The 14,219-nt window shown below is 40.0% G+C and overlaps 7 protein-coding genes across 8 annotated transcripts in view; 5 read left to right on the forward strand and 2 right to left on the reverse strand.

Moving 5' to 3' along the window:
- The first annotated feature begins 2,304 nt into the window (after nucleotides 1–2,304).
- On the forward strand, nucleotides 2,305–4,104 carry LOC104808559 (protein CDC73 homolog). Its single transcript, XM_010534260.1, has 3 exons — nucleotides 2,305–3,560; nucleotides 3,708–3,790; nucleotides 3,872–4,104. The coding sequence occupies exons 1-3, from the start codon at nucleotides 2,492–2,494 to the stop codon at nucleotides 3,962–3,964; spliced, it is 1,245 nt and encodes a 414-aa protein (XP_010532562.1). The 5' UTR covers nucleotides 2,305–2,491; the 3' UTR covers nucleotides 3,965–4,104.
- A 151-nt stretch (nucleotides 4,105–4,255) lies between these two features.
- LOC104808557 lies at nucleotides 4,256–5,708 on the forward strand. The gene is made up of 4 exons (XM_010534259.2): nucleotides 4,256–4,565; nucleotides 4,795–4,885; nucleotides 5,503–5,538; nucleotides 5,616–5,708. Exons 1-4 carry the CDS (start codon nucleotides 4,411–4,413, stop codon nucleotides 5,634–5,636), a joined length of 303 nt encoding a protein of 100 aa, XP_010532561.1. The 5' UTR covers nucleotides 4,256–4,410; the 3' UTR covers nucleotides 5,637–5,708.
- LOC104808556 (non-specific lipid-transfer protein-like protein At2g13820) lies at nucleotides 5,023–7,017 on the reverse strand. Its single transcript, XM_010534258.2, has 3 exons — nucleotides 5,608–7,017; nucleotides 5,479–5,523; nucleotides 5,023–5,385 (listed from the first exon to the last, which is right to left on the reverse strand). Exons 1-3 carry the CDS (start codon nucleotides 5,924–5,926, stop codon nucleotides 5,237–5,239), a joined length of 513 nt encoding a protein of 170 aa, XP_010532560.1. The 5' UTR covers nucleotides 5,927–7,017; the 3' UTR covers nucleotides 5,023–5,236.
- A 36-nt stretch (nucleotides 7,018–7,053) lies between these two features.
- LOC104808555 (classical arabinogalactan protein 9) lies at nucleotides 7,054–8,388 on the forward strand. The gene is made up of 3 exons (XM_010534257.2): nucleotides 7,054–7,372; nucleotides 7,827–7,853; nucleotides 7,944–8,388. Exons 1-3 carry the CDS (start codon nucleotides 7,054–7,056, stop codon nucleotides 8,210–8,212), a joined length of 615 nt encoding a protein of 204 aa, XP_010532559.1. The 3' UTR covers nucleotides 8,213–8,388.
- Nucleotides 8,389–8,478: 90 nt separating this feature from the next.
- On the forward strand, nucleotides 8,479–9,828 carry LOC104808560. Its single transcript, XM_010534261.2, has 3 exons — nucleotides 8,479–9,007; nucleotides 9,125–9,181; nucleotides 9,576–9,828. The coding sequence occupies exons 1-3, from the start codon at nucleotides 8,644–8,646 to the stop codon at nucleotides 9,806–9,808; spliced, it is 654 nt and encodes a 217-aa protein (XP_010532563.1). The 5' UTR covers nucleotides 8,479–8,643; the 3' UTR covers nucleotides 9,809–9,828.
- A 35-nt stretch (nucleotides 9,829–9,863) lies between these two features.
- Nucleotides 9,864–11,878, reverse strand: LOC104808561 (proteasome subunit beta type-2-A-like). Its single transcript, XM_010534262.2, has 3 exons — nucleotides 11,558–11,878; nucleotides 11,347–11,470; nucleotides 9,864–10,307 (listed from the first exon to the last, which is right to left on the reverse strand). Exons 1-3 carry the CDS (start codon nucleotides 11,713–11,715, stop codon nucleotides 9,975–9,977), a joined length of 615 nt encoding a protein of 204 aa, XP_010532564.1. The 5' UTR covers nucleotides 11,716–11,878; the 3' UTR covers nucleotides 9,864–9,974.
- A 235-nt stretch (nucleotides 11,879–12,113) lies between these two features.
- The window catches only part of LOC104808563 (DExH-box ATP-dependent RNA helicase DExH16, mitochondrial), a 4,789-nt gene continuing 2,683 nt past the window's right edge, over nucleotides 12,114–14,219 (forward strand). Inside the window, exons 1-6 of one of the 2 annotated variants that reach the window (XM_010534265.1) lie at nucleotides 12,114–12,409; nucleotides 12,786–12,945; nucleotides 13,189–13,310; nucleotides 13,519–13,709; nucleotides 13,791–13,931; nucleotides 14,066–14,188. In XM_010534265.1, the coding sequence (XP_010532567.1) occupies nucleotides 12,346–12,409; nucleotides 12,786–12,945; nucleotides 13,189–13,310; nucleotides 13,519–13,709; nucleotides 13,791–13,931; nucleotides 14,066–14,188 (801 nt within the window). In that variant the 5' untranslated portion in view covers nucleotides 12,114–12,345. The remainder of the gene's footprint in view (nucleotides 12,410–12,785; nucleotides 12,946–13,188; nucleotides 13,311–13,518; nucleotides 13,710–13,790; nucleotides 13,932–14,065; nucleotides 14,189–14,219) is intronic. The other variant, XM_010534266.1, reaches the window with a different exon arrangement.

Consider the following 14,219-nt stretch of genomic DNA (forward strand, 5'->3'; position numbering starts at 1 on the left):
TTAGAAGTGGAAGGGGGAGGGGGAATCCAGCAGATCTGAAAAAAAAAGGATTACATGGAGGATGTGCACATGATCCCATGAAGATTCTTCACATAATTAAATGCATGATGGCGCATATATTGCAAAGCTTGATCTCCCTCAATCATTTTGTTGTCGACTTTTAAATATGTAAATATATATATATATATATATATATATATATATATATATATATATATACAAACATACAAGGGGCAAGTTTCAGATTGGTCTATATATATTGCAATCAATGTTTGTCCCTTGAGAGCATTTGGGTGGTGGGTTCAACCTCTTGCCTTTGCATATATGGAAATGCTTCGTTTCCCAACTACATGTCTCCCATTCGTTTTCTAAAATCCATATCTCATATAACTAAATAAATAAATAAATAAATAAATAAATAAATCCCCAACTAATCATTTATACATATGACCTTATAATTAGATTTCTGATTCAAGATGGTTAATTATGATTATATAATAATAAGTGAAAACATATTAACGTATGAAAAATTATTTTTAAAACGTCTAAAAAATTTGAAATCTTCGTGTTTTTTTTTGGTGTATTGGTCACAAAACTATTTTTTGTTCATGCTCAATAAATGATTGTTGGTTCGATTGATTAATAGATTAAATTTGTAAACTAATAAAATGAATATCCGAGTTCTAAATTATTTTCGTCCTTGGTTCTTCCGTGAAAGACCTAGCTAATTTGCCACATGCTAGTGTATGTATATATAGCCCTATATATAAACGAAAATATAATATGGCAATGCATGCATGCATGCGTGTGATTATATATGCGTATGTGAGTTTATGTGTTGTCGTGTTATAAACATATATAAATGCAATCTCGACAGTTGTTAAACGTCAAATTGAATTATAGATAGTTGTGTATTGAATGAATTTTAGGTATAATCATCATACCATAATATCGTGAGGGTGGTCCAATCATTAGACTCCATTAATTAGGAATATTACAAAATTTAGGGGGATAAGTATAATTGTTCATCTATCAATTGTCGGATACCATAATATTACAAAATTTAGTTTTTGTGTTAATTAGAGGAGCATTAATTTCGAAACACATTAATCAATTAAATTCGCCCTTTTTTATATATGAAAATAAACAAAAATAAAAGAAGAATCGAGAAAAATAAATAATTTCCGTAGATTGTATTTTAAAAATTATGAAATGAAGAATATGTGGAACAATTTTTAGAAATACGCATATATACGAAGTATGCACAATGATAAGGGATCATCATCATCATCATCATTATTACCATCACTATTTCTTCACCTGGTACCTATAAACACTTCTTAGGGCCCACCATGTGTTGCTACCAATCACCGCGCCGCACGTGGGGCCCCTGCTGAGTCATCAAAGTTGGGGCTTTGCTAGCTTCGTGGGCCTACTTTCGTTCGGCTGAATTATTATTATTGTTATTATTATTATTATTAGCGACCCTTTCTCCATTTTTCTCATATTCCTCGATTTTTAAAAATAATAATATACATATATATTCATATGTACAAAAGAGCTATATTTTAAGTTTTTACGCAGTGAAATAAATTATTATAGACCTTCAGCCTATGGTTTCTTTTTGTTATATGTATATATATATATATATATCATATATGTGTGTAAAACAATGCATCTGAATGGCTTTTGAGTATATACGCACCAAGTTAAATAAATAAACCATGGGAAAAAATATTAAATAAAATAAATCAGAAGTGGCAAATGCTTTAAATAAAAATATTACGAAAACCGTTATCTAGGAAAAATAAATACCATAAAAAATGAAACATTTAAAAAATTATTATTATTTTCATTGATGCGCTCAAAAGAGAGAACCTTTCGTCAGCTTAATATATGGATAGGTGCACGTGGTGGGTTGTCAGCCTCAACAGTTATATTTTCGTTACAATCCGATCCAATCCAATTCAATTTGACAGATTCAAAAATAAAATAAAAATACTGGGTTCGTTCACTTTCTGGATTTTATAAATAAGATATATAATTTTAATTTACATTACATGTGTATATCAAAAATTCATTACCGGCAAAAACATAACAAAAATTCAAAATTTGTTAATAACATGTCATCAAATTCAGTCAACTTATTCATACAAAAAAAATAAAAATTCAGTCAACTTGTTACATATATTAGATGGGCTTAATTGGGCCATTATAAAAAGGCCCATATATTAATTACGGAGGTTTATAATTTTAGGCCTTACCCAAACCCAAACCGGTCCTATTTTTTTCCTGACCGACCCGGTTTTGAAGCCACCGTCTCTTCACTGTTGGTTCTCTCCTTCGGTCTTCGTCTCCGGCCCTCCTCCGGGGAAGCGTCTTCTTGTTCAGGATCTCACCCTGAACTCCATAGTTTTTAAACCCTAAATCTCGAAGAACAATCTCTCTCTCTCTCTCTCTCTCTCTCTCTCTCTCTCTTCTGTGAGACACGATGGATCCGTTGTCGGTGCTGAGGGACTTCACAATCCGAGGAGACCTGGACAAAATCGAGCGTGTCGGCGACGAGTACCGATTCGGGACGGAGTACTCGTTTCCGAGCGCGTCAGAGACGGCGTACCGGTCGAAGTCCGGCAGCCTCTACACGCTCGAGGCTCTGGTCCACTACGTGAAAAATCAGCATCTGAAGCACGGCGAGTACATGCAATCCACCTTCAAAAATGCCGTTCCAGCTGTTACTCTGCCTGATCGGAAGCCCCTCCTCGATTACCTCACCGGAAGAGTTGCTTCCTCGGATTCCATCGACTTCCTCTTGCTCCAGCAGCAGAACGCACAGAGCCAGAAGCATAACGAAGAGTATCGACCCGATCAGGATAACTCCGCGTTTGTTTCCCGCGAGGATGCGATTGAGGACATGGAGGTTGAGGATTTCGGTAAAACGGGAGAGGATGTTGATTATGTCGTATTGATTCGGTCGAACGAGCGGCCATTGAAGAGCCGGGAGGCGATTCTGCAGTGCAAAAACAGGGATTTTTACAGCGTTTTGGTGAATTTGACGAAGAGGGAGGAGGAGAGACAGAGGATTGAGTCGCAGCAGAGGAAAGACGGATTGGTGGCGAAGAGTAGATTGATGGGTGCGGAGGAGAGGGGTATTGTAGGCTTTGGTGGAGGTGGAGATGATTCTGGGTGTGAAGCCAACCCTAAGCCGAAGCTTCACCTCAAATCTGGGAAGATTGGAGAAGGTGTGCCGATAATTCTGGTGCCGAGTGCTTTCCAGACATTGATCACCATATACAATGTGAAGGAGTTTCTTGAAGATGGTGTTTTTATACCCACTGATGTGAAGGCAAAGCAGATGAAGGGACCAAAACCGGATTGTATTACGGTCCAGAAGAAGTTCAGTAGGGACAGGGAGAAGGTTGTGACAGCTTATGAGGTTAGGGACAAGCCATCTGCTTTGAAACAGGATGATTGGGATCGGGTCGTAGCCGTTTTCGTGTTGGGGAAGGAATGGCAGTTCAAGGACTGGCCTTTTAAGGATCATGTTGAGATATTTAACAGGAGTAAGTCAAATGGTTCCAACCATTGTTAGTCCTGGGATTGAATTTTGGGTTTGTAGTAGCCAGCCTTGAGATTTGGTTTGTTGGGTTTTAGAGTTTCTGAATCAGAGAGCTAGCTTTCGATTAACTATTTGCTTCTTTTCTTTGCAGTCCTTGGATTTTTCTTGCGATTTGAAGATGACAGTATTGAATCGGCGAAGACAGTGAAACAGTGGAATGTAAAGATAATCTCGGTGAGAGATTCTATGCCTTTTAATCTGCTGTAATGTTTAAGTTATCATTCTGTAACCTTCCATATCTTTTGAACCGATCAGATTAGCAAGAACAAGCGGCACCAAGACAGGGCTGCTGCATTGGAAGTCTGGGAAAAGCTGGAAGAATTTGTCCGGTCTCGGTCACGTTCCTAATATTTTTATTGACCCAATAACACCTATACCTTTTTGTAACTTCAACCTAACATCAATGACACTTATAGTGAACATGGTTGTGACGCAGTAATGTGATTATGTTGTCTATTACGAGGAACTCAAACCGATCATCAGCATAAGAGTGTTAGCCTATTACTTTTGGTCGATTCAAGTGGTGGATATTCATAATACACTTGCTGTGTTACTGCGAGAATGGCATCCTCTGCAATCCTGACAAAGAGGCAGTCTCTTGTTCAATGCTGTAACAAAGGACAGAGTTAGAGCATGTGATGATGTGTAATAACTTGAAAAATCTTCACATGGTTTGGAGGCTTGAAAAATTCACATGTTGGAAAGAATGGCATGGGCTTAAAAGTTAGAGAACACAAATTTCACAATCCCCTTCATGTGGCAGGTTGGATTTCTGCAGATGTAACATCACAGTTATGTTTTCTTCTGCTGTGCCAGTTCTGCTAAGTTTTCATTCAGCTGCAACTGTGAAAATGTTACATTATTTAACCCATGTGATTCTGAGAGGTTTCCCCAAAGGTTCTGCCCTGAAGCTCGATCCAAGGTTCTTGTCATCGGATGATTTGAGCAGGTAAGCTTGTTTGGTATCATATTGTTGTCTGCAAACAAAACCCATTATTATTTCAAGTGTTTGATTTGTGTTCTAGATGATGGTTTGTAAATCCACAAGCGGTTTCATGGAGACAAGGAGATGAAGTATCGGTTTCCCATTATATCTTTGGTTTGATATCATAATTCAATTGTTTTTATTCTTTATGGTATTATGCCATCTAACTAATATGCCTTGCTCTCTGAATCAGGCGTTGGAGTGGAAATGGTACATTTTGCAAAGCAGACAGGGATACTTTCAACCTTCTGTTGTCTTTTTCAGATTGGATACAGCCATTGAAGGTTGGTTCTTCCCATAGTAAACTTAAATTCTTTAGTTCATAGAGTCCGTTATGTTCTATAGGTTCTTTTTTTTGCTGATATGAGTCCTTTAGCTGTTAACTTATCTTATAAAGTCATTGCTCATTTTCTCAATCATGTACTCAGAAAGAAACTTTTATTGCAAAAGGTGAAGAGAGTTGATAGGCTCTCCATCACTAAAAACCAATATCATCCTGAAAGTAGGGGTATATAGAGAATAAAATGCATCCCACGAAATCAAAATCCATCACGAATCAATAACGGAAAATAAAGAATGAAATGTAGTAACGAAAAAAGCTTCATAGCTTTGAGGAGCGTGTAGAGAGAAAATCTTTATGCTGAGAAGATTGCAACACAGGAAGCCACAGACAGGAACGCCAGAAGAGAGAATGAGAGCTTGGTAGAGCTTCCGTCAGATGATGAACTCCCTCCTTCCCCTGATGGAACAGTTTTTGATCCATTTCCTGGTCTATTTTCTGTTCCTGCATTATTATCGGAATCATCAGTGCATTAGACCTAGGAGAGATTATTGATATCCATGCCTTTTTTTTCTCCATCTGTTAATCCATATTTACCTGAAGTGTTTGGTGATCCTGCAGGAGAACCAGCTGAAGAACCTCCTGCAAAATTTAGGTGTAAGATTGCAAGAATCGAATCAGAAGAATGTCTTAATCTAATGAAATGATTTCAAAAGCAGTTGTTACCGTTGCAGCTGCTGACAGGAGGAGTTTGAACATTGCAAGCTCGGGGCAAACCCAGAGCCTGAGTCTGGTTAACATTGATCCCGAGCTGTGAGCCTCCGCCGTTCAGGACCTGACACAAACACTCAGGGGAAGAGCTGACAACGTTACCCAACTGACTGCAGCATTGCTGAGAAGGGGTCGAGGAGTTTCCCGTGATGTAGTTGAGACATGGAGACATGCTGATCAACACATTGGTGCAACTCGACGACTGAGCAGAGGCCGTCGAAAACAACATCACAGCCAAAACCGTAAGAAACGCAAAACCCATCTCCATCTTCATGTTTTTAGGATGTTTTCCGAAAATTTGGTTGTTTGTGATTGTGTTTGATGGAATATGGTCTCTGAGAGTCGAAAGGGTTATATATAAACGAGGGAAGTGAGGCCGGGAAATATGGCGAAGAGAAGGGTGTGGCTCAATACGGGTGACCAACTCTCTCCTACTTTTCCGACAGTTTCTATGAAATCGTGATACTTAATCTGTTCAAACACGTTTCACTTCCACTAGTTTAGACACGGAGACTTTTGGAAACATTTTGATTACGTTTGTTTTTGGTTCGGTGGTCTTGATGTCGGCTTAGGTGGGTGAACTACTTTAAAGATTTACAAAAAAAAAAAAGGTCTCTTTTTGAAGGTTGCTAATTGTTACTAAGAGTAGATTTTGCTTTTCATACATTAAAATATTAAAGTTTGAGACTTTTTTTTTTATTTTGTTGGAGAAAAAAATTTCCCTTTGAGCATTCTCTTTCACAATTCCGAGATTTTGGAGCCATTTTTTTTAGCATTCCCAGTTGAAAGATCATGAGACTTGAAATTGAATTGTATGGTTGATTTTTTTTTTCCCCATCATTACCATGATAAGAAAAAAAATGGAAAAAAAGTTCTCAGAAAGCTATCAGTTTATCAGTTTAAATCATTTTCACTACTAGTTTATATCGGTTAGCATATCTAATTTATGTGTGTATTCGGTTGTTTGAATGTAAGATATATGGATTCTTGAAGAATCTAATAAATTCCATGTCTGAAAAATAGTGAGTGAAGAGATAGATGTTAGAAGGATGTGGATTAGGTTTTGCAGTCTTTTGTTCAGAAGCTCTGCTCAATTACAGAACATAACTACCTTGGAAGAGTAGTTGGGCTTTGTGCATATGTTTGGTAACAGACATGTATCTACCGCTTCCTAATCCCTTTCGACCCGACACGTGTCTGCTATCTATTGGCCGGTCACCGCCAACTCGGCTCTGACTACATAGTCAGTTATAGTGGTTGAACTAAGCCCTCCCTCTTTTCCCTCCCATCTATAAAAACCGAACCTCACTTGTTCAACCTCCTCACAACACAACACAACACACATACACAGATAGTACACACATATACGCTGAAACAACGACCGAGCCCGAGCCAAGAACGATGTCTAAGATCATCGTGGTAGCCCTCGTGGCGATGATGTCAGCGATGGCTAACGGGCAACAGCCTGGGAGCCAATGCACGCCGACGATGATGAACACTGTAGGACCATGTATGAGCTTCCTGACGAGCGGCAACGGCAATGTGAGTTCGCCTTCGTCTGATTGCTGCAACTCGCTGAGGTCTCTGACCACCGGAGGGATGGGATGTTTGTGTCTCATCGTCACCGGAAATATTCCCTTCCAAATTCCGATCAACCGTACCACCGCGGTCTCTCTTCCCCGCTCCTGTAACATGCCTAGTGTCCCTCTCCAATGCAAAGGCAATCTCTCTCTCTCTCTCTCTCTCTCTAGATATATATATATATAATATTTATATTAGGTTTCAGTTTGGTATTTGTTCGGTTCGGTTCGAAAATGGTTTATTTGGTTCTATAATAATTATACCAAACTGGAACCGAATGTTAATCGTTCGGTTCAATTTGATTCAATTTTGTTTTTTACTAAGTACCAAATAAGACTGAAACTTGATATTTACTGATATATTCATACATAATTGCGTATAATTTGGGGTTTTGTTCGATATTTATCGAATTCGGTTCGATTTGAGAATTACTTATTCGGTTCTACAAAAATTGTACCAAATTTGTATCGATGGTTATTCGGTTCAGTTTGATTCTGGTCGATTTCGGTTCGGAACCAAATTCTCTAACCGGAATCCCCATCCCTAGTATAAATTTGTGTATGATCTAATGTGTATGATCTTTTGTTTTGCAGCAAACATTTCTCCAGCTGCTGCTCCTGGTAAAAACGCCACAACTGATTACATTGTTGTAGATTTCTGATGATTTTCAGGTTATATATGTTTATATATGTATGTATTTTTTGGAGCAGGGCCTGCTTCGTCTGGACCGGCCATGTCGCCGTCTCCAGCGGTTGTTCCTGAGCCGACGCCTGCAGCTCAGCCGCCGCAAACCGATTCCACCACGCCTGTTCTTCAGCCACCGTCTCCGGCCACTGTAGACGGCGGAGCTCCGAACTCCGATGTCGGTGGAAGCAGCCGGCCTTCTCTAACTCCTTCCTCCTCCGCCGCCTTCCGCTCCTCTTACAGCCCCTCTCTTCTCTTCTTCGTCCTCGGCCTCCTTGCTCTTAAATACTTCTGATTTCTTTCTTTTTTTTCCCTTTTGCGAGATTATTTGTGGTGTGTGGTCCATTTTATGAATTATGATTGGTATTGTTGTAGACGAGATTTATTTGTCATTTATTTGGGTGATTGTTCATTGAAAAAGCATATGTGTATACGTTGTTATTATTATTATTATTATTTTGAATTGGATTGTAACATGATTTAAAGCCATTATTCGGGTGTTTTGCTTTTTTCTTTCATTATAAAAGCAAAAATATCAATTTCCTTTGTAATTTTGACACTGCTGACGCAGATGAAATCTTTAGGGGCAGTTGCGTCAATTCATAACTGAACCAGCGAACACTTTTTCCCGCCACTGTTATTTGTTACGTTTGGCGCTGCGATGTACAAAACCATAACTAACCTCTCTCCAACAGAAACAAAACAAACTCTTGACCACCGGAAAATATGACCGCCATGTCCGTCACAAGCACCGCCGTCTTCTTATTCCTCACCGTCCTTTCCTCCTCCGTGGCGCAGCTTCCGCCTCCGCCGCCGAGTCTGAGCTGTACGGACGAGCTGGTTCTGTTCTCTCCATGCCTTCCCTTCGTCGCTGCACCGCCGAACAACCTGACGGAGACGGCGAGTTTTCAGTGCTGCTCGATTTTCGCCGCATCCATTGACACCGGCGGCGGAAACTGCCTCTGTTACCTACTCCGTGAGCCAATGATCCTTGGCTTTCCGTTGGATAGATCCAGAGTCCTTTCTCTCTCGCAGATCTGCAACGATGGGAGCTCCGACGAATCTCTGGAATCACTCTGCTCGTCATCAGGTTCACGATCTTTCCATTACCGCACTTTTGAGTTATGTTTTCCCCAACGATCGATCGGATTCTCTTGAATCGAAACGAATCGTAGATGTGAAATTGCGGGGTTTATGTGCGTTGCAGAGTCGCCGGAGCTTCCGCCGCTTCAGAGCTTACAATTCACAACTCCTTCAGTTTCCGGTGAGTCACGTTGTTTGATCGATCATAGATACAGGAGCTGTACGTAGGATAATGGATCATGGTCGTTCGTGTATTTGCCAATATATTGAACAAACTAGGGCTTTACAAAAATCTTAGAATGGAACCAGAGGATTTGATACCAATAAGCAAACCGGAACATGCAAAATCAAATTTAGTTTATTTTGATCGAATTGGAAAATTCATTCCTGCAGCCAACATTTCCTCGCTCTATAAATCAAACACTTCTGGATGATACAACCACATGGAATTTACCAAACTCTTTATTTATTTTTTCTGTATTTGATGAAATCTCCGATGAAAATTGTAAGCATTACCCATATTTTGATCATGAAATTAAAAAGTTTGACTTTTTTTGTGTTCGTCAATGGTGTAGGAAACGGCGGAGTTTCGACCTCATCTTCTCCATCCGCTGGCTTACCGCCCGAAATAGCGGTGGCTTCATCGGAATCAGCCGTCCAATCACCACCGCCACCACCCCCGCAATCAATAGTACCAGGATCCTTGATGCTATCCGCTGCAACAAAACCCCCCACCATCATCAACTTCTGGGGTCTGTCAGCAATGGCGGCCTTCGGCATATACATACATATTCCTCTTTTACCCTGACTTTTTGTTACCTAATCCTGATCTTTTTTCCGATTTCCCCAAAGTTGAAACAATGGCAATATCAAAGTTCAAGACCAGAGCTTGTAACGTTTTCCATAAGAGTTCCCGAACAGAATCGAAAAGTTTCGGGGTAACACATAAGGGTATGAACCCGAGGACAAACAACTTAGACAGTGGAGGTAGTCACGTTCTTAACTGACTGGCGCCAGGCGTACTCGCGAGCTCCGGACTCGTCAACTATCTTGATAACAAAGTTAGGGGGTGCAACAACGAGCCTAGACTTGATCTCCAGAATGCACATGTCGACCAGCTCTATTGCTTCTTCCAAGGTCATATCGCTCCTGAAGTGTCGGTCCATCGTGGAGAGGGAGAAATAGGAGCCGTACCCAAACGCTCCCTTGTCCACCTTGTGAAGGGTTGCAATGTAGTCGATGTAGTAGAGTGACGGCCCTGTCTCTTTGTCGTACCCTGCCATCAGTATGTTCACGAAATACGGATTCTGTACAAACCATCCAAAAAAAAAATAGTTACTCATTTTCACAACCTATGAGAAAATAACAAAAATTAAAATGGGACAGTTCCTAATAACAATCATTTAATGGCTATTTACAACACAAATACGCGACTGTGTTTTCAACTCCTTTAAAAGAAAGGGAAAACGACAACAAACCCGTCAGTGCAGAAGGAGAGTGTAATCCAACACATCCTAGTATTGAAAAATTCTATTATCAATTTACGATGAATCGCAAGTATTCACCTTAGTTGATGATCTGAACCCGTTAGTTTCAATCCAAGTTCTGACTTTTACACCAAAATATGCATCGAGATTCAAACAGAATGAAAAATAAGCAGCTGAAAATCATTTGACTTCAACCAATTCAAAAAGAAACTCATGTGACTGCTGCAGTGATTTCATTCGGCTGAAAAAAGGAGGCAAGGTTTTAAGAATTCGCAGCAAAGTCACCTATTCGACAAACCGATGAGATGAGCCTAGACTTCAGCACACTTAACTCTGTAAATTAAATTTCCCTTTTTAGGCACACTGCATATCCAAAAATTGCTTATAATTGCTTGAGGTTAACCCAATTGCTTCAATGATGAACACAAACCCAGTTTGAGTTCAATAAAAAATATATCAATAACAATCTGGAAATCGCTTGAAACAAAAAATTTAACTGCCGGACACAACAGGAAGTGAATGAAGGAAGCCATGAGTTGTGTACATCACACCGCATATGATACTGTCAAAACTGCAGTGTGACCATATAACACTTCAATGCAATCTGCAGCAATCTCCCATAGAAATGCCTTTTTAAAACTGTATGGGACAAAGGAAATCTAATCTAACAGGACTTCCAAATTCAAGATCACCATCGACGGTACAACCAGAATCACCTAAAATAGCTACAGTTAGATCCATCATCATCAGAAATGCCACAAATTCAACATAATTTCACGCCGGCAAATCACACAAACCTTAATCACCCACAAAACTTCCAAGGTAAAACCTTAGCAATGGAGCCAGAGAAGAAACTCACCTTCCTCAAAGCGGTGGCGAGCTCTCCGCGAGTGAAATTCGCAGCGGCGGCAGTAGTCAACGGGATCCCATTTCGGAACTGGTATAACGCCACATTCTTCTGAATATACTCCGTAAACTGAACCCTAAAAAAAATCCCAAAATGCACAATCAGTCTATACTCTGAATCACTAAAAAAACACACGTCTAGGGAGATCGGCGGAGGAGTTTACCGGTCGCCGGGCTCCCCACTGGCGGCTACGAGCTTGTGAGAGTCGAGTTTCATGATCTTGTCCTCGTTGTTCTTGTGGACGAGGATGCTGTGAACAGCAGATGTGTCGGCCACAACGATGGCGAACCCGTTCCCGACGAGACCAAACACGCACTCCATCTTATGTCTCTGCTACAGATCCGTCGTAGATTTCTCCGGCGGTCGATTTCTTCAATTTCGCTTCCGATCTCTTCTCCGGCGCCGGGCAGAAGGAACAAATCACGTTACTGTGAGATTAATATGAGAATGAGGCGACTTGTCGAACAAGAAGTGTATTTGTTTCTTTTTTGCCTTTGCTCTCTACAGAAGAAAATGGCGATCGAGTAATTATGGATATAACCAGGGGTATTTTGGGTATACGAAGATATGAGATGGGCTTAGAAATGGGCCTATTTAAGCAAGGTCCTTCACATGGGCTTAAAGAAGAATTGGGGATGCAATTGAAAGATTTTAAAACTACGGGGTTAAACGAGAAAATACTATAACGATTAGGGTTTGTTTAGAAATTCTCCCTTAGTTCCACAAGCAAAGCAATCTCGCCGACCGCTGAGAAGAATAAGGTCTAACAATGGCAGTCAGCGATTCTACCATCACTTGAACGTCGTCCTTCGATTTCTCTTCTAATTATGGAATTTCGCTTATTTTTCTCTTAAGTCATCATCTTTTTCTTATCCTTCCGGCGTTTCCAAGTGACTGAACAAATTATTTTTTCATGATTAATCGATTCTGCACTTGATTTGAACAAAATCAATGGCATGCTCTGTGCTTCGGCTCCGAAAGGCTACAGCTTTTGGGATTTCTAGAATCGTTGAAGGTTAGAGCATCGAGACCCTTTTTCTGTTTTCCATTCTGGTTTTGTTTCCTAGAAACTACTGGAAAATTTGTCAAAACTTGCTTCGAATCGGCCAGGGATTATCCGTGATTGTAGAATTCGAAGAAATGAGCACCTTCCCTTGTTTCTGTTAAGAATTTCAATGTTCCATCTTCAAAATCAACATTTCGCGCTGGATGTTACTTCTATGATCGTTGCTTTGTGGGCTCTGCAGCTTCTCTCGGCTTTCATTGTCCACCTATTAGAGAACATACTGATGAATTACAATGAGAAGGATGGCGCTTTCTTGTAGTTACGTGAAGTTTCGTATTGTTGTTTTGATTAGTTTCGTGATGGTCTTGTGTGCTTTATTCTTCAGCAGATAAAGGAGGGCTATGGCGGTTTCATATGGAGCCCGGGTTTGGAGACTCTTCGAGATTAAGAGTTATGATAAGGCAATTGAGCAAGATCTCGGGTTTCACCAATTTTGATTTCACGGGCTCTGGAACCACCTCGAAATTTGATTACACTGATCTCACGTAAGAGCATAACTTCTTGATTGGATATGAATATTCAGAATGGCATAGGAAACTGAAGTTCAATGTTGCGGCTTTTAATAAGTTCCTTTGAATCCCGATTTTACTTATGGTTCGATTGTTATATGTTTGCGAAGAAATATGATTTCCATTTAGACACAGCTATAGCATGCTTATGATTTCTTATCTGGAGATGTTAATACGGGAATTCACGGTGTAGCTATGTGATAATGTTCAATTTTTCAGCTGCCCTCATTTGTGGTACCCAGTCGCTAGAAAGAAGAACCGCAAGGTCATTCTGCATGTCGGCCCAACAAATAGTGGGAAAACATATCAAGCTCTTAAGCAACTCGAGCGGAGTTCTTCAGGTCTGTCCTCAAACTTCATTGTTGAACGAGAATTTTTGTGAAAGCCTTTCATTTGCTTCTCTTCGATCGAAGTTTTATTTTCCCAGAATGTGTCCTAACTTTTGGCCTAATTCTTCTGATGATGATCAGTTAATTGTAAGCCATATCTTAAGAACAAGAATACATGAGTCAATCTTGCAAAAAATACTTAAAAATGTTTTACTTGTAGGCATATATTGTGGTCCTTTGAGATTGTTGGCATGGGAGGTAGCCAAACGATTAAACAAGGCAATGGTTCCATGTGATTTGATCACGGGACAAGAGAAAGAGTTAGTTGAAGGGGCAAAACACAAAGCTGTCACAGTTGAAATGGCTGATGTAACTTCAGTGTATGATTGCGCCATCGTTGATGAAATTCAGGTTAGTCTCTTTGTTACTCCTTAACCTGGAGAAAGAGAACTTACGATATTATCTTACTAATGAACACTTTCCTCATTTCAGATGGTAGGATGTAAAACAAGGGGCTTTTCATTTACTCGTGCTCTGCTTGGAATAGCGGCTGATGAACTACATTTATGTGGGGATCCAGCTGTTGTGCCTCTAGTTCAAGAAATACTCAAAGTAACAGGAGATGACGTTGAGGTATTTCCATATTTGATTTCGTATTGTCGAGCTTGATTTGATGTTATCAAGGGGTCATGGTCTTTTCTCTATCTAAATCTTTGTCGTTTCCTGTTTCTATTATTGATTTTTCTGGTGTTTTCTGTTTCCTGTAGGTGCATACATATGACAGGCTTTCTCCATTAGTTCCACTGACAGTCCCTCTTGGATCTTTTTCCAATATACAAACTGGAGACTGCGTCGTGACCTTTTCACGTAAAGAAATATATAAAATTAGGGTTAGCAGTTACTTACCTTGTTCTCTTCCGA

The sequence above is a fragment of the Tarenaya hassleriana genome, unplaced genomic scaffold, assembly GCF_000463585.1.
Source record: "Tarenaya hassleriana unplaced genomic scaffold, ASM46358v1 Cleome15, whole genome shotgun sequence".
Lineage (NCBI taxonomy): Eukaryota > Viridiplantae > Streptophyta > Magnoliopsida > Brassicales > Cleomaceae > Tarenaya > Tarenaya hassleriana.